This window comes from Neolamprologus multifasciatus, chromosome 13, assembly GCF_963576455.1.
Source record: "Neolamprologus multifasciatus chromosome 13, fNeoMul1.2, whole genome shotgun sequence".
NCBI lineage: Eukaryota > Metazoa > Chordata > Actinopteri > Cichliformes > Cichlidae > Neolamprologus > Neolamprologus multifasciatus.
Window position 1 is genome coordinate 10,379,578 of NC_140451.1, and position 18,230 is coordinate 10,397,807.

The 18,230-nt window shown below is 41.4% G+C and overlaps 1 protein-coding gene across 1 annotated transcript; it reads right to left on the bottom strand.

Annotated features, from left to right (window-relative positions):
* Positions 1–110: 110 nt before the first annotated feature.
* Positions 111–9,237, bottom strand: sack1ha (scaffolding CK1 anchoring protein Ha). Its single transcript, XM_085182259.1, has 6 exons — positions 8,805–9,237; positions 7,477–7,928; positions 7,202–7,366; positions 6,305–6,429; positions 1,335–6,168; positions 111–1,236 (listed from the first exon to the last, which is right to left on the bottom strand). Exons 2-6 carry the CDS (start codon positions 7,918–7,920, stop codon positions 1,225–1,227), a joined length of 5,580 nt encoding a protein of 1,859 aa, XP_085038385.1. The 5' UTR covers positions 7,921–7,928; positions 8,805–9,237; the 3' UTR covers positions 111–1,224.
* Between the last annotated feature and the right edge of the window lie 8,993 nt (positions 9,238–18,230).

The window sequence follows — 18,230 nt, forward strand, 5'->3', positions numbered from 1 at the left end:
TTTAAAGCAGTACCTGAGTTTCTTTCTGTGCTACATCAAACATGAATTTAATGAACTGCACCTCAGACATGGGAGAAAAACAACAACAAAACCAAACAAGCCTTGATATATTTAAGAAGTTTTATTTACAAACAGCAAAAGGTGATGAAGACAGGTATGATACTGTAAATCTGTGAGAACTCACTTTCACTGCTCAGCTCTACATACTCATACATACATATGTAAACTCTTCACAGCTTCAAGATCAGTTTCAACAGACACGTAGAACAAGTACTGATTTAAAAACTGCAGGATACAGAAAAGTTTAAAAGACAAATAAAAGGTTGGTTTCAGCAGATTATAAAATACAACCCCATACTGTCGGATAGTTTTGGCTTTCCACGAGCAAAGTAAACACTTAAAAAAGCTTCATATGCTGGATTTTGGGGTTTGTTCCCCAAAATGTGTAAATGAAAAAGCGTTGAATGGTGTATATAAACAAGACCTTGAAGTAAACCTGATGCACCTTTGAATATTCATCATTAACCTTAATGACATCTGCTTTCAACAGCTGAAAACAAAATGACACAGTGTTACACGTCGACGTCTGAGTCCATCGTGTGCATTTCCTTGCTTTCGGTTGCATGTTTAGGATGAAAAACGTTACAGTTCATTTACGCCAGCATGATCCACAGATCCACTTACTTCCAAATATATGTAATTATCATCTTTTTAAGATGAAGGTGAACCATTATAATACAAACTATAGTATATTACAGCTTTACAAAATCTGACCACTGTAGATTATCAGTTCTCTAACATCTCGTCATAAAACTAGCTGACGCTGCTGTCAGTGTTGTAAAAAATTACAGCAATAAGGCCTCTTCACAGAAACTTGGTTTGACACATTGCACGTTACCCTGCAGTCAGTAAAAACATGTTCGATCCTGCACACATGCTCTCAGTTCATACTGGGAGCAACTTGATGATTCAGCCACAGTAAGAAGCTCGTTGTTGAACACCTCACACATAATTGGGACAACGGCTTTGCAATAACTTGCATATTGTCTAAATTCGCGCATCAGTACATGTTCCCTGACTCTTCTGTGCATGATAAGCCTTGTTTTCCATACAACCCAGAAGAGAAATCCCATTTCCAACAAATATCTTTGCCAGCTTTTTATTTATTTAATTTCACTTCCTTCTACACATCCTTTTAATATCTCATCTTTCTTTGGATCCCATTTAAGTTGTCATCTGTGATAGTAGAGACAAAAAAAATAGATTCACCACAAGGGCAATTAAATATATATTAATACTTCTAATAGCAAACAATATTGGTAATACATTCATACCTCAAATCGACTGTAAACCTTCCTCTCCTTTCTCATATGCTGGATCCTCTCCAGCAGCTTTTCTCGCTCCTGAGGTGATTTTTGCCCTTTGTTTAGTTTATCAAGTCCTCGTTCTTTCTCCCTTTTAGCATTTTTGTCAGCTTTGTCTTCTTTCTCGTCATCGGTAACGGGAGACTCTTTGGTAGCCTCATTCCTGCTTTGGCTATTAGCGGAAATCTGCTCCAGGAGCAGCTTGGTATCGTCTCTGAGGTTGCTGCTCGAGAGCACGTTGGCTGTGGATGAGTGGTAGCGAGACTGGCTCGATTTGGGCTGCTTGGATGTGATCTCTGCTGATTCAGAAAAGTTACTTTGCTGTATTTGGTCATTTGTTCTGGCGACAGACTCTTTGGCACTGCTTTCCTTTGTACCCTGGGTATGATCTGAGTTTCTCCCGCCTGTGTCCAGTTGCTCAGGTTCTGTTTTACTATTTTCAGCAGGCACAGGTGGCTCTGAGGTAGGCTCATTTGTGCTAGAGGGAGTTTTGGGGGCTTTATCCGATTCTGATGGAGTCTGGTTGGAAAGGGAATTTGTATCAGTGAGAGTGTGCAATGCAGACATGTTGGTTTCTGCTTTTTTAGCTTCAGGGGGCAAAACGAATTCAACTGACTCAGACAAAGGAGAGGAACGTGATCCTGTTTCAGCAGGGGTTGGTGCCTCAGCTCCTGTAAAGTTGAGGTCAGAGGGAGGGGTTGCTTGTATCTGTGCGTCTTGAGGAGATGCAGTTGTTTCTGACTGCGAAGCATTAAGAGTAGAGTCTGTAATGACAGTGGAGCTTGCTTCTGATGGCAAATGCTCGGCTGGAGTGTCCGTGGGTGTGGGTACAGTAATAGTGGGCTCTTTTATCTCAGGTACACCTGGCTCAGGTGGAGAAGGGCTACTAGGTATGATATCACCTTTGACATGTTGTGAAGATTCAGGAACCACAGAATCCTCTGCAACAGCTTTTTGAACTGAGCAAATTTCTGATTCAGAAACTTCTATTTCTGTCTCAGTAACACCTTCCTCTGATTCAGAAACAGTCTTTTCAGATTCAAAAATATCCTTTTCTGATTCGGGTTTTTCAGAAATGGCCTTTTCTGTTTCAGATACACCTATCTCTGACTTTTCTGGTTCAGAAACAATGTTTTCTGACCCCGAAACACGTCTTTCTACTTGAGAAAGGCGTGTTTCTAGTTCACAAATATCGTTTTCTGATTTTGATGTTTCAGAAATGGATTTTTGTGATTCAGAAACACCTTTCTCTGATTCTAAAGTACCCCTTTCTGGGTCTGATGTCTCAGAAATGGCCTTTTCTGTTTCAAAAACAGCTGTCTCTGATTCAGACATGCCTATTTCCGATTCAGAGATATGTTTTTCTGGTTCAGAAATGCTCTTTTCAGAGTCAAAAATATCTTTTACTGATTCTTGTTTTTCAGAAATGGCATTTTCTGTTTCAGATAGAGCTCCCTCAGATTTTTCTGGTTCAGAAACACACTTTTCTCCTTGAGAAAGGTTCTTTTCTGATTCAGAAATATAATTTTCTGATTTTGATGTTTCAATAAGGTCTTTTTCTGATTCAGAAACACTTTTCTCTGATTCCAAAGTACTCTTTCCTGGGTCTGATGTCGCAGAAATGGCCTTTTCTGTTTCAGAAATAGCTGTATCAAACACGACTTTCTCTAATTCAGATACACGTTTGTCTGATTCAGGCATGCCTATTTCTGTTTCAGAGGCATCTTTTTCTGGTTCAGAAACCCGTGTTTCTGATTCAGTCGTGCTCTTCTCTGCTACAGAAGGATCTTTTTCTCTTTTACAATTGGCTTTCTCTGATTCAGAAATATCTTTTTCTGACCTTTCTGTGGAAGTTGTAGCACCAGAAATGCTTGTGGTGGACTGTAACGAGGATGAGCTTGGCTCAGCACCACTAACAAACACCTCAGGAGAAACACCAGATTCCATATGTACAGAGTCAGTTGCTGAAGGAGTCTGGGATGACGGCAACTTGGAAGAGGAATCTAGAAGAGTTTGGTTACTCGTATCTTTAGATTTAGAATCTTCTGCTAACCCCTTTGGCGAGGAGCTCATAGAGTCATGTGCCTCTGTTTTATCATCATTTGAAGCTAATATGCCAGAAGCAGGGTGTGAACTGGAATCTTCTGAAAGTCTGTTCTCTTCAGTGGTAGAAAGAGAAGGCGTACTGGACGATAAAGAAACTGGACTTTTCTGTGAACCATAATCTAGCAGATTATTCTCAGAGGAGGATCTCTGCATTGATGGGTCAGAGGCGTCAACTGTTGATTTTACTGCAGGAGGGGAGATGCTGGTTGCTAACTGAGTCAATTCAGGATTATGAGTGTGAGAAGCCAACGCAGAAAGTCCTTCATCAGAATTGGCACAGACTGATTTAGACCCCTTTGAGGTAGAATCCGGGCTTGGGCTTTCCTTTTTATCAGTACTTTGTGTAAGTGAAGAAACATTAGTGGGAGCAGGATTTGTGGGTGGATGACTGGGGCTGCTCTCGTCATCAGCAGGATCTGACAGCATGGGTTCTTGTGGTGATTTGTTCAGAGGTAACTCTGAGGAAGCAGGAAGAAGATCTGCTGACTGACTGCTGTCCAGTTTTGTTGTGCCTAAATCTTCTGCTACTTTATTTTGTTCTTTAGAGCTCTGGGAGGTATTGGAGTGATTTTCGATCTGACTGTCCTGCTGGTTAATGTTTTCACTGGATTCAAAAGACACACTAGCTGACTGACTTGACTGACCGTCTGCAGTAGCACTCTTTTCCCCCTCAGTTTTGGAAGCCCTGTCTTCTGAGGATTCTCTTGGTTCAGGTCCCTCCTTTTTGACACCACTGTTGACTTTTAGTTCAGTTTCTGGTTTCACCGGGTCTTTTCCTTTGCCCTTTGCAGCTTTTGTGGCTGCTTCAGCTTTGCGTTTTGCTGCCAGCTCTTTGAAAAACATTAATCTTACATCAGGATCATTCATATCTGCGTATGGTAGAAGGGTGGCTAAAGGTTTAGATGGTTGTACCGGCTGATTGGTTTTGGGTAGCTCAGCTTCAGAAAGCTTGGATCGAGGCATGGATGGCGAAAGATTAGGCTGCTCTACATGGGGTACTTTTGCTGACTCTGTTTGCTCAAGCTTTTCTGAAACGTCTTTTGAATCTTCTTGCTTTGATGAATTTTTATCATCTCCTTTAGTGCTTTCCTTGTCTGGTTTTGTTTCTGTGGATGTCTTTAGGTACCGAGTCCATTCGTAAGGTTCTCTAGCAGCAGTTCTCCTTTGTCCCAGAACTTGAGAAACAAAGGGTAGTTTTATCTTTTCAGATTCAGTTTTGTCACTGTCTTCAGTGTCTCCGTCCTTTTGCTCAGGAGGGGTAGTTTGACTATCCTGAGGAGCTGGCTGATCCAGAGAGCTGAATATCAGAGAGGACCTTAACCTGGAGCACCTGTTCATTCCACTAGCATTTAGTTTCCTTCGGAAAGAATCGGACCGCAGAAGAACAGAAGTCTTTGGCTCATTTTGTTCTCCCTCCTCTGTCCTCTTTTCCTCCTTGTTTGTGGTTTGTGACTCTGATGGTGTTGTTTTGGTTTCTTCTGCCACTGCAGGAGGTTCATCGGGCAATACCTTAGGCTCTAAGGTTTTGCCCGATGAACAATTCATCAATTCCTTAGGCTCTTTACCTCTGGCTGTTGTTTTGGCATAATTTGGTATCTGACTCACCCTGGATATAACAGGAACTTTGAACTCTCTGACATTTGGGATTTTAGGAAGTGACAAATCAACCCCTGGTGCTGTTTTCTGCATGGTGTTACGGGGCTCTTCAAAAGGATCTGGGGCCTGAGGTGGTTCCACTGGCAGGCCTTCATCTCCTGAATTATCATATGCACTAAGGTATGAGTTAATCCTCCAGTTTCTCAGACCCTTTTTAACCATGGGATCCTTGCGGTCACTTTTAGACTCCTGAAGTAACTGCCTCTGATCAGCGTGGCTGGAGGGCGTGGGAGAGGTTTGGCACGTATATGGATGGCCTAAACTTAGTCTTCTAGGTTGAGACGAACTAAAATCTGCTGCAGGAAGCATTTTCTCTGAGCTCTGATCATAGTCTTTGGTAGATGACAAGTAGTTAAAAACAGGGTCAAAATCAGGGGGCTGCATCTCTTGTGGTAAAGCAGATTCAGAGTATTGATCTCTTGAAAGATAACCTTGGCTCCAGAACTTGTCATAGCTGTAATCTGCTTCTGGTCCTGGTGCTGGTCCTAGATAAGGCTGCTGGCCCCTGTAAAAATGCCTCCCCTGGGACTCAGGTTCTGGCATTCCCTGAGTTTGCAGGAATGGATAAGGATATCTTCCTTGAACACCTTCAGCAAAGCCAGGATGTTTAAAGGGTCGATTTTCCATCGGTGGAATCCTGACACGTCCCTGATCAAATGATGGGTCCATGTGTGGTTGCTGGGAAGGAAACCTATTGTACAAATCTGCAGGTCCACGCAGGGGTTCCTTAGTGTTGAAGGGCATCCTTCTCCAGTCGTCATCCATTCGTTCATCATAGGACTGTCTGGCCCATTCATCTGGTTGACTAGAATCAGCTGCTGGCAGAGTTCTCATAGGCTCCCTGTACAGTGATAGCCTGTCACTGACGTATTCCCTCTTTTGTAATGGATTTATGTCTTCCACTGGAGGAACCACATCTTCAACAATCAGCGGCTGGGAATGAGCATACAGGATCCGAAACTCTTCATCAAAGGTAGTCACGAGCTGTCCGAAGAACAGGTGCGCCATGCAGCGGTGTAGTTTCTCAAAAGACCACATGAAGCTGGACATGACATAAGATAAGTGCAATTTAATACAAGAATCATTAAAACGTTCAATAAACTGTTGCAAACACAACACATTTGTTAGGAAACAATCCTGGTGTAGTAGGATTCTGCAGTAGTTTTAAACAGCCTCACCTGTAATTTCCACTCAGCACAGCCCTGCAGTCAGTCAACAAGAAGCGATCCATCATCTGACCTTTGAAGGATTTGCCTGAGCGACACTTGTACGAGCTGCCAGACACTGTTCTCACTCGTAAAAACTGCAAGGCACAAGGAATCACCTTAAGATTTATAAAACCTAAAAATGTATGAAGCACATCTAGCAATGTTTTCAATTGCATAAATCCAAGATAGGTGGCAGCATTGCATTAGCACTGCTTCTTCTGAGATCACGTCACAGAAAAGGAGAAAAAGATTACATAGTAGTTCACCTTTGCAGTACTATATTGGTCATGTGATATTTTTTTTAAACATCACTAAATGAGTCAGTCTCCATTTACTCAACATATCAGGCTCAGATGTATTAATACTGGCAATTTATTTATATTACACAATAGCATAAAATGCAGCTCTAAGAATTTTCCCATGCCAGTGGAGACTTGAGAGAGTCATCTTTTACCAATTGCTTAGCTTTTGTTGGACAATATGCCTTACTGTGAAAAGACCATTGGGAGATAAAGCTGGTGATATTCTAAATTTTGTAATACTGTCAACAAATCCCATGAAAAGATAAAACAACTATGGTTTATCTCTCAGTGCTTTCCAAACACCCCCACCCCTCCTCAGTGGCCTGTAGTGCCAAATCCATTCATTCGAAATGAAGACAAAACAGCCTTCAAAACGCATAACAAAAATAGATTTCAAACATTTAATCAGTTAAAGCAGACATAAACAGCAAATTTGTTAAGGACTACTTTGAGCCACAGATCATGCATATTGTATATGAAGTAAAGGGGCAGACATAAACTATAAATGGGAGCGGAAATTAAAAATGTAAGAAGACAAAATGCATTGCAAAGAATACTTAATCACCTGAATGCTCTGCAGGTTTACTCTGCAGTTGGATACCATGCTCACAAAGTGATGTGCATTCAGCTCGTCTAGAAGGATGTAGACAGCAACGTTTCTCATGGCAGCGTTAAGGACATCCGCAAAAATGTCAACATCGGTAAACATATCCATCGCTATGGCAATGACCTGAGGAAATGAAAGAAAACAAAGCGACCAAAGCGAAAACAAAAGCGCCATGAGTACGACAGTCGAAAAAAGAACAATGGTGATTAATGTGAAGGAAACCACAGGCCGACCTGTTGAGCGTTTTTGATGAGTCGCCGGGCCTGCTCCTTGATACTTGGCATGTCTGGCTCAGGGGGGTTGACCAGAGTGGTAACCTCTGTGGGCACACTGAAGAGTTGCAAGTGGGGCCACCCGAGGTCCAAATCTGGGACGTCCTGGTCACTGTGAATCGGCCAGTAAGTGTCTGAGGATCCATCTCCCCCGCTTTCCAGAAAAAGCTGTTCAGGGTGTCCGATCAGCTGGGGACCCTGAACGGAGCCCATAATGTGCTGAATCTCAGGTGTGGACAGAAAGACCACCACATCCGCCTTTTGGAGGAACTCATAGTACCCCTCCAAATCCCCCTCAACCAGAGCGTCAATGGCCAAGCGGTACTCTTCCCGGTAGTGAGGAGGGAGGTAATTGGGGTCCAGGGGGTTATCCCCAGCAGAGGAACACTGAGAGCGACGCGCCATACTGTGGTCTTTGGAGAGGACAAAGGGCAAAAAGATACGCAACGTGTAAATGTTTTTGAACCAAATTTGGGTTCAGCTGTAATCAGATACACTCACACAACCCACAGATGTCTAATTCGCTGCTTCTTGTTGTCATGCGAGATAGAATAAAATCTAAAGATAACAACATGTACTATTTGACAAAAAAACAAAACAAAAAAACCCACCCTGACACGATAAAGACTCTAACAAATCAAAAGTAACAGAAGCATTTATTCTAGTGTTTGTGTGGCATATTTACACTGTCTGGGTCCATAGTTACAACAGTGGTGGAGTTCACTTTCTTGAAAATCAACTAGTTGCAGCCAAGTTGAGATATCACTCTATCAATACACCGTAACAAACCCAGCTCAACAACCCAAAAAATAAAAACAAATAGACGCCAGTGCTTCTCAGAGATATCGCAGCATCTGCTACAATTTCATTGGACCGGTGAAAGCACAATGAGGGAAATGGAATCTAACCACAGGATAGATGGTTAGGGTGTGGCCCCTCCCTCTGGCCAAACACCCTCGACTCCATTTGAACTTTCATGTAAAGCCAGAAATCTCACATAAACGAGAAAAGAAACACCAGGAGTAAAGAGTAAAGCTCAAAGCCCTGGAGCAGACGTTAAAGGACAACGAGCTCTAAGTAAATAAGTTAAAGATAAAATAGCTTTGTGTTGCCGCTACGCAAGTGAGCCTGTCATTTACGGACAAAACATTTCCCCCCACCGAGTTAGAAAAGTTAACCGGAGCTGGTTCAGTCTGTAGTCTCATGTTGGATCCAGCTAGCCCAAACACCGCAGAGGCTAACAGCACAGAGCCATACAGCCCCCCACAGTTACCGTCTGCTGAGCCTACCTCATTGGTGTATCCGTCAAGCTCTCCGTCGGTTAAACTTCACAGCAGTCATGTTGCTTTCTTCACCGTGTTGTTGTTCACAGCTGTACCGAGCTTCCAAGTCCAGGTGTGACCTGCCGAAAGTTTACTCTTAGACTGCCTTTTCCCCTGTCACCCAGCTAAACCAGTTTGCTGTCATGCTTGAGGCATGTTGGCGAGAATGTCTGAGACGCATCGACCGGAGGAAAAAAGTAGTGTCGACAGACCTCGCCCCGCCTCACCGGCTGCAGCAGCTCCGCAGTTTGTTCACTTCTGCTCAGCTCTCAGTGTCCGTGGCTGTCCTGAGCCAGCTGAACTCTGCACAGCTGTTATAATCTCACTCCTGACACTCACTCGCTACTACTGCTGTAAACTGGAGCGAACTTTGTGGCTAGTTTTAGCCCTATCAGGTAATGCGTTGCTAGTTACCGATAAACGCAGGGATTTTATCCCTGCGTTTATCGCTCATATTTCTCCCCCGCCCCCACCTGTTCTGAATCATTAGTTATTATCAGTTAATACGTTTTGTGTGATTGTGCTGGCAGATATTGTTACCCGGTTATAAAGGCCAAGGATAAACCCACTGTAAATTAATTATCAACAGGTTATAGCAGGATGTTCCACCAGGAAGTAGGGGGATACTGACACATTAATACAGACCATATAGTTTGAGACGGCTGTTGTTACCAGGGCATGGCTCGGTACCCCCCCCCCCCCCCCCCCCCCAACAAAAAACAAAAAACAAAACAAATAAATAACCCCAACCAACCAAACAAACAGGAAGAAAGACAAAAATGACATAAAGGGTGGATGAGGAGATTTAATTCCATCTATAAAATGTTTAATTACACGTAATAAAAGCTATTAGCTTTAATTGTAGGTACACTCACGTACCCACGCACACTCCGAAAGGAAATCGCACTGACATGGCAACAAGTGAAAAAATAAAAATAAAAAATGAATCAATTCAAGCGACTTCAAGCAAATAGAGGTGAAAAAAAATGCAGGCTGGGCAAAGCGAGTGGTATCTGGGATAAACTCAACATTCAGGCGAGTGACTGTAGCTACCAATGAGGAGTGAAGAACATACTGTAGTTGACTGAGATATGACCTGGTAGTAAATAGAGGGCCATCTAAGCAACTGGAGCCTGGAAGTGACCATTTCAACACTATGTGCTAGATGTATTGCTTATCATTCCCTAAAGCTCCATCCACGCTGCAAGCGATTTGCTTTGATGTCGAGGGCTGGTTCCTACCCTGTCCTGTCCTGTTGCATACATTCCAGGCTCTAGTCCAAGGCCTTCTAAGGCAATATATCAGTTAACAGTATCCAGCGCTCTTATTGACAATTGCTTCAATTGCTTGCCTGGAAATTGACAAAGGTTTATTTCAGGCCCCGCCCACTTTGCATAGCAGTTAGTTGCTTGTAGTCACTGAATGTCATTCACTTTCTATGGCATCTGGTTGCCACATCACTGTGATTTGCCTCAAGGGTGGGTCCTGTACTTTGCAAACTGCAATCAAACAATGTATAAATACCGTTGTAACCAGACTGCATTTTGTTAACTATGTTACTTTGCAGTTAAAGCTTGTGCTTCAGAGTAGCCTCTGACTTGTTCCATGGCAGCCATGTAGGCAGAAAGGTCTGTGTACATTGAAATCATTATAAGTCAGTGAATTTTCAATCAGTTTTCAGGTGCTTTTGTTTGACATTTGTTTTTTCTTTCTGATAGAATTTTCAGATTTCACATGTTGTAGCGCTGTCCTGACCTTTGGATTCATAAGTCAATAATATCTGTTACTGCTGATTTTTTGTTTAGTTTTGTATAATTTGACATACTTTACCATTTTCTCCTAGTTTTCCTGGCTTTTTGACAGCCACCCTTCGACTGAGACTTTATCTAATGAGGCTTTGGTCAATAGTAGATAGATCAGCTAAAGGGTGAGATGGATCTCTCGGGAATCAAAATATAAAGAAATGATTGGACACTTTGCAAAGTACTGTAGAAATAAAATGAGAAGAACATGCCATCAGTGACATTGGTTTAGTCCTTTTTTGGCAAATGAATTACACTTGAGGAAATGTTTGTGGTTTAGGTTTAGGATTAATGTTTACTTATTTAATTGACCAGTTTTTAATGTTTTCTTTCATTCACAAAACATCAGGGTAGCCATTAAGGGTCCATGTCTTACTTTTTCTCATGGTGCACTAGCTGATAAAGCCATCCCTGCTTATAAATATGTTAAAAATGGGAACTAATGGGACTTCAGATTATAGGCCTATTCATAAAAAAAATCATAGTTAATCATATTTACTTTGATGATATACGCTGAATAAAAATAAACAACTAACAGTAATTTTAAAGCTGTTAAGAGGCTGAGATGTGGCAAAGGAATAAAACTAATTAATACAGGAATGAAACTTATCCTCTCTGAACAATGTAAACAGTCACTGGAATTCCATTCAAGCCTGGATTCTACAGAAAAGACTTCCTAATAGGTTAACCTCAAACTTCTTACTATGATGAGCATATTAACAAACAATAGAAACACTGGGCGAGGATGATCATTACAAAGAGTGCTGCCCTACCAGCCCTTGTTGAAGGTGTAGCCTCAAGTGTGCAAAAAAAGGCTACACCTTCAACATGATCCCATCATTCATTCTTTTTTTCTTCTTTTCATGCTTCATTAACGATTTCCTTTGTGGCATTCACTATAAACTGAAATGATATTATCCTTTCTTTGTTGTTTACTTAGGGTTCTCATGAGGAAATGTAGCCTAAAAGTTGGAGGAAGGACATCTGGGTTTCCAAGACAGGATTTTGCAACCCGTGTTTTGTTAAACCTTGAAAGGAGAGAGATAGAGTGGCTAAAATTCAGTGATTTTTCTTTAAGGGCAGCTCCAACCTCAGACCTAAAATAGCCATGTCAGCGTGAACGCTGATGTAACCAATCCAAAGGAAGTGAGACAACATAGCAGCTCAAGTAAAGACTTGAAGACAATCCTTCATTGTTCGCTTCAGGCACCACCCAAGGCACACAGAGGAGCAGTTGGAATAGAGACATAAAAAGGTCATGTTCTCTTGGTTCATAGATAGTTGCTACACTACATACCATTGGGTAGCATTCACAGTGGCAGTCCTTTAACCCGTGTAGCTCTCAATAAAAATACACAACTCATGTCTTGCCTTTTGGTTTTGTGACTGACAGCAGTGATTATGAAACATGAACTCGGACACACAGTGACTCAGAGCTGAGGTCCTCCCCCTTCCTAAAACACCACCAGGAATGTGTGAATCAAACTCAGTGTGAACTGTTTTGATTTATGTGATACCACAACTTCAGCTCAAATGTACAACTGTTATTGTCAAAAGGGGACAAAGAAGGCATATCACTGGAGGTAGAATATCCTGCACCGCAGATCTGATTACCGTGTCCTTGCAGAGACCTCGTAGACTAAGCAAGGTTCGTTTAAAGTGTTGAGTGATACAGTTCACACTCATTCTGCATGATGCACACACTTTGATAACACTGCTAAACAAACAGAGGAGTGCAAGTCGTGAACAACACCACCTTCCCAGACTCACACACTCTTGCACACTCTGTAATGAAGAATATAAACCTTGGATTTAATTGGCAACCTGCACAGATTCAACAGCTGCCAACCTTAGAGAATTCAGCACCCATCCTGCGGTGAAAACAAAACCGAGGAAGTCCCATGAAGAGCTGGAAAGTACTTGGCACATAGTTTGTAGGCCATACCTTTTTAATGACATTGAATGACATCTGAACATCTTCACAAGGTGTTCACCCTAAATGGGGAGAGCTCTGTATCACTTCAAAGGGCTTCATATTCTCATAAATGCTTCAAATGGAAAAGCTTAACTTCAGTTGTTGGGTGGGGCTGCAGTGCTGTTTGCAGGTCTTTTTTAATGTGGGTATGTACAATACAAGCCTTAACCGACCATGCTTTTTAGTTAGGCTTGCAACATGACTCCAGAAATGACAATAATGGTTGGTTGTTCTAGATCAGGGATGTCAAACATAAGGCCCGGAGGCCAGAATTTGCAGAGCAAAGACACCGATCCAACCAACTAGACAGTTTTGGAAACTCCGAACTGTATTTTCATGAGTTCGATTGCTTTTCATCCATCCTGATTTCTTAAATTTACTACAACATAATTTATTTATCCAGTAAAACTGATAAAATGGAGATGTATTATTGAAATTGCACTTTTTCTTATATTAAGATCTTTCAGAATTAAATGTGCACTTAAACTTCTTTACATGGTCAGAAAGAGGAGGTTAACTGGTCTGGCTCGCTTAATATCAAAGCGGTCTGCATGTGGCCTGAACCATAAAAGGAAAGTTTCTATCTATAAATCTATTCTATCTATTTGAACCCTAGAGTCTGACATTTTGATTGTGTCATTATGGTTTTTTAAGCCATCATATCATAAAAAGGAGGGTTTAATGTAAACGATAGCTAGCTTCATTAGCAAGATACCCCCAGAGATCTGTGTCTGTGCTAACATATAAAACAAATCATGCTAGAATTTCACTACCAAAAAAACTTAGCATACTTCTTTGATTGTCTGCCAGTACAGTTGACTAACGCTGGCCATATTGTTTGCCATAATTATATTAAAAAATTATCCGGAAGACTCCAACACCACAGACACAATGGAAAGGTTCAATTCAGTGACTTGAGTTAGCAGAGGTGAGGCCTAGCATACATCTAACAACTATTCCTTCCTGTTGGCATCTATCTGTTACTGAAATAAGCTATGTCCTTAATCCTGCATAATTTTAAGGATAATACATTTAAAAAGAGTGACTTATATACAAATTCACTCCATTCACAGTTGTCATGAAAAGGGAAATAAGCTATGGACATCTTTGTTTTGTTTTTGTTTTTTTAACTAGGCTGTAAAAATGGTTTGCTTTGTATTTTAGCATGGCGAATTTGTGGGGATGGAAGCCAGCCTGAAGGTGCTAAACAATGGCCGTGCTTTGCTCCGATTCTTGGTTGACATCAATTCACACTGTAATATTTAAACATCTGTGGTTTCGACTACATTTTTTATGGACGTTCATGATCCCTACAGAAATGACTCTTGTTGATATCCTGACCTTGTATTCTATTGCCACACTCAAAAAAATGTGAACACATGTAAATTTGCAATATTATTTGTTACATAAGAACAGTGTGAAACATGAAGTGTAATTGAATCTGGTCAAATTTAATTTACTTGAGTGGTATAAATTTAGTTTATACGAATCACATTCATTTAATCACCTGATTGTGGCACTGCCATACACGACTAAAAGAATAACATGCAAAACTGAGACATCCACATTTCATCTATTTTTTATTTACTCTGTATTTAGTGATAACTCCAGTAGTGACACATAATGTTGATTATATTTAAAATTCAACCATTGAAATGGTTAAACACAAAATGATTTGATTGAGTTTTTGGCTGAAGTTCCTCTCTTTTACCTCTATGTAGGAAGCCATGTGTTCATCTGTCGTTTATAACATGTCCTGAGGCTATTGTGCTGATAAGGAGAGCATGTAGTAAGAGGAAGATTGACACTAGAGAAAAAAATGGAGTGTGAGAAAACAAAGAGAAAAGGAAGAGCAGCAGCTGCTGAATCCATTTCTCTGTGCATACTTTCACGGAGGGACACAGGAAGTCTTAGAGGTTCTCGAAGAGGTGAGATCATGCTTGCCTAAAGAGATGATGAAAGTTAATGAAAGTCTGCGGACAATGGGCTGAGCACATTTCCAAATGTGTTAACGTTGTTTTGCTTAATTCATCCATATCCAGATGAGATTCAGCCTATGAAATTCTTGAATATGATAAAATTAGATGGCCAATCTTATCTGGGTGGATTCTGGATCTGTGTCATGTTGGACAAACCTTGTCATTTGAGCAAAGACTAGTTCCTCTATCTTTGTCACTTGTTGAGAGGATGACAAATTCCGCAGATTATTGCATTCCCACATCAAGAGTACAATAATGTACTCTTTCAACCCCCTGTCACCAGTTTTTATCTCCATTAAGCCAGAGATTACCAACTTACTGGTGACAAAAGGTGTAGATATAAACACACAGATGTAACAAAACAGCAGGCTTGTGTCAGTGCAGAATGTCTAGAGAGCGACTTGAAGATGTGAAATGGATCCACGTTGTTTGGCGTATGTGGAGGCCGTGTTGGGCCAGTGCTGAGCTCATTTCCCAGGGTGCTCAGCAGCAGGTGTGCATCTCATTTGCCTGTCATTTCACCTGTTGACAGTGTTTGTGTTTTTAGAGTATTTTCTCTGTGTGTATCTGCAGCTTGCAACAAGAGAAAAGTTTATTTAAGTCTACCTTTTGAATCCACTTTGGACACGCTTTGGCTTACAAAGCTGCGTGTGTGTGCACGTCCCGTGTGCAACTACACTAACATGCGTGCTTGCTTGTGCCTGTCTTCACATGTGGCAGGTCGCCACAGGAGTGGCAGAGCTGTAATCAGCACTTTACACTATGTCGCACAAGAGGAAATGTTCTGAGAAAAACAGGAGCAATTACTGACTGGAGTAATGCACAACCAGCTCTGACCTCATCCAGGACTTGAGATTACATTGAGACAGGACACAGACTTACTGCAGGGAGGGTAGCTCTCCACAATGATGTCATACATGCTGTCTGCCAGTGGAAAAGATAAAAAAACAGGGAGCAGCTATAATGCCTTACATCTTGCTTATATTTACTTTTTTTTTTGCATGCCTGCGTTATTTCCAGCACTATTGTATTGCATCCTGTGGTACATCCTGCTGCTGAAATGCATACTGGGATGTCCTGCACTGAGTCAGGGACACTGAATAGACATCAGGTCCCCACGGTACATCTCAGACTCAAGCACACAGCTATAGCTTTTCCTTTGGCATAAAGTGCTCGATGTCAGCGCAGTCCTTCAAGGTTTAGCTGCAGAAAGAGCCTAGAAAGCACAGAATAAGCAAATCACAAGTAAGACAAATATTAGAGTCACATTTCTGCCAAGATGACTTCCTTTCATACTTCCAGTGACCTTTTAGGTTGTTCCATTTTCTTTTGTGGCCTTTGTTTGCGTACGCCTGCAATTAGTTGTTTGATGGCACTGAAGTCGAGTTGGCAAAGGCACAACAAGCTGCTGAACTTCTAAACCCTGCCGAGTTAGCTCTCGGGGGTGCTTGCATGGGCATATACTTTTGCATAAAAATGAAAAAACGGTTACACGGAAATAGCCTGGTTCAGATTCTGAACTAAAGTATGAGGGGATTTACAAAACCAAGCAGGATTGCAGGTGGAAAATATTACGTGGCTCTGTGAGAACTGAGCTCACATGGTTTCTCACTGCAACTTAAACCTCAGCAAAAAGTGTAGATGAAATATATTTTGTTTGAGACCTCCATTATAATCCACATTTGACTCTAGACGATATCACAAAATGCAGATTCCTGGGTACAGGGTGGCAGAAACTTACCCAGTATCTGTTTTTCACTGCTACCTCATTCTGTTTGCTTTTCCTGCAGGTGTTTGAGGACAATCTGCTTTTCAGGATTGAGATTTTGGAGTATTTTCATTAATTCTTGCTGGAAACCCACAAGGCCTTTTCTCACAGCATTTTATCTGGTTGAGGTCACCCTGCCTGGGGCTAAAACGTAGCAGCAACATAACGTAGCAGCATAGCAACATAACTCTGGCACCTAGTGTCATAATCACAGAGGGTTCATGTAACCTAGATTAGTTCCCATGAAAAAATAAATCCTCATAAAATATCTGAGAAGATTTGAATTTTGGAAGATTCTGAACTCCCGCCACTGTTCTGCTGTAACCCACCGGCCGAAAGGCATGCAGCTTTGTGAGGAATGCAGGCAGTTTGTGGTCTGGCCAACTATGTGCACAGGCAAGGGCCTCATAGGTGAATCAGCCAAGAGTACAGGGGAGAAAACTGCACTAATGCCTAATAGTTTTACCTTTTAAAATACGTAATTTAGTAATTATTTAGTTTTGCCTTGTCTGAACATTTGATATTAGACAACGCAGACCATGCCACTGTGGGTTAAGTCTTCTGGTGGGAGTGGAAGTAGTTAACATACAAACTATTTGGTGGGAATGTTGTACTCATACAGAACAAGGCTCTGGAATTTAGATGTGTATTGTCTTTACCTCTGTACATGCCACAACAGGTTTATATAGTAAGTTGCATACTATATGCTACTGTCAGCTGCTCCCATGTGAAAAACAGGCAGCTCTCCATGTTTGATTTGGCAGATTTTTACACAGCATGCCCTTTCCTGATGCAATCCCAAGGGGATTTCTGTCTCTGTTGGAATCTTTCATAGACCTTTCACTTCATAGGTGAATATATAAACGACTATGTTATGGAGCTGCATTGTAGGTACTATACCATACATTTTGCTATTTTAACTATTACCGTGTACTATTCAGATATTTGGATGTATGTTATTTTGATGCTTTGGCAATACTGTTTCTAAAAAAGGTCATCAAAATAAATCGCTTTTTAATGTTACTTTGGCCATTTATGTTATATATTCACTCAACAGCATGGCGGTTTACGCAATTTCCTCACAAGCGAAAGATCCCTGTTTAGATCATTAGAGGCGACACACATCCCTTTGGGGTTGTGTCAGGAAGGACATCTGGCATTAAAAAAAGAAAAGAAAAAACTCTGCCAAATCAAATATGCTGAGCTACCCATATGTGGTTACCTCTTGGGAATAAGGGAGAAGCCCAAGTAGCTTTAGCCTATGCTGAAAATTGCTGAAGGCAAAAGATGAAGCTAAGGTTCCCTTAAATTAATGTAATGTTGTTATACAGCAGGTCTGTGATTGTGAAGCCAGGCTTTTTGGGGGCAATTCTGTAAGCGGTTGTGACCCCTGACCTTTTTGTAGACCAATCTTTACCAGGGCGCAGTTCTCAGGACTTCATTGTGTAATGGTGTTTATGGCTAATTACTTAAGCTATTTATTACCTTAAGTAATAAAGTAATAAAGTAAACACTTCAAAATTGTACAACCCAGAAATGGGCATGGCAAAGACCCACAGTATTATCTGTGTACCAGTCTCAGCACTAATAGATCAAACAAAAAGGGGGGGGGGGGGGGGGGGGAGAAAGTAAAACACTTTAGTGGTTAGATAATTGCCATTCATTTTCTCAAACATATTTGTAATTGAACTATATAACCGTAATTCTTTTAGCTTTTCACAGAAATACCTGTTTACTCCTCAAAAAGCATGATTACGCAACCGGTACGGGTCGCTAGGCTACAGTATTTCAATAATATTTGCCAACGAAGAAGACTTTTCGGGAATTACGTAGCTCTACAGCCGGACGTAGTCACCGCCCCCGCCTTCT

Coding starts and splice junctions, on each gene's coding strand:
- sack1ha (XM_085182259.1), bottom strand. CDS start 7,920: ATGGCGCGTCGCTCTCAGTGTTCCTCTGCTGGGGATAACCCCCTGGAC. Junction 7,367..7,476: donor TCATCAAAAACGCTCAACAG/GTCGGCCTGTGG, acceptor TCATTTCCTCAG/GTCATTGCCATAGCGATGGA. Junction 6,430..7,201: donor TAAACCTGCAGAGCATTCAG/GTGATTAAGTAT, acceptor TGTGCCTTGCAG/TTTTTACGAGTGAGAACAGT.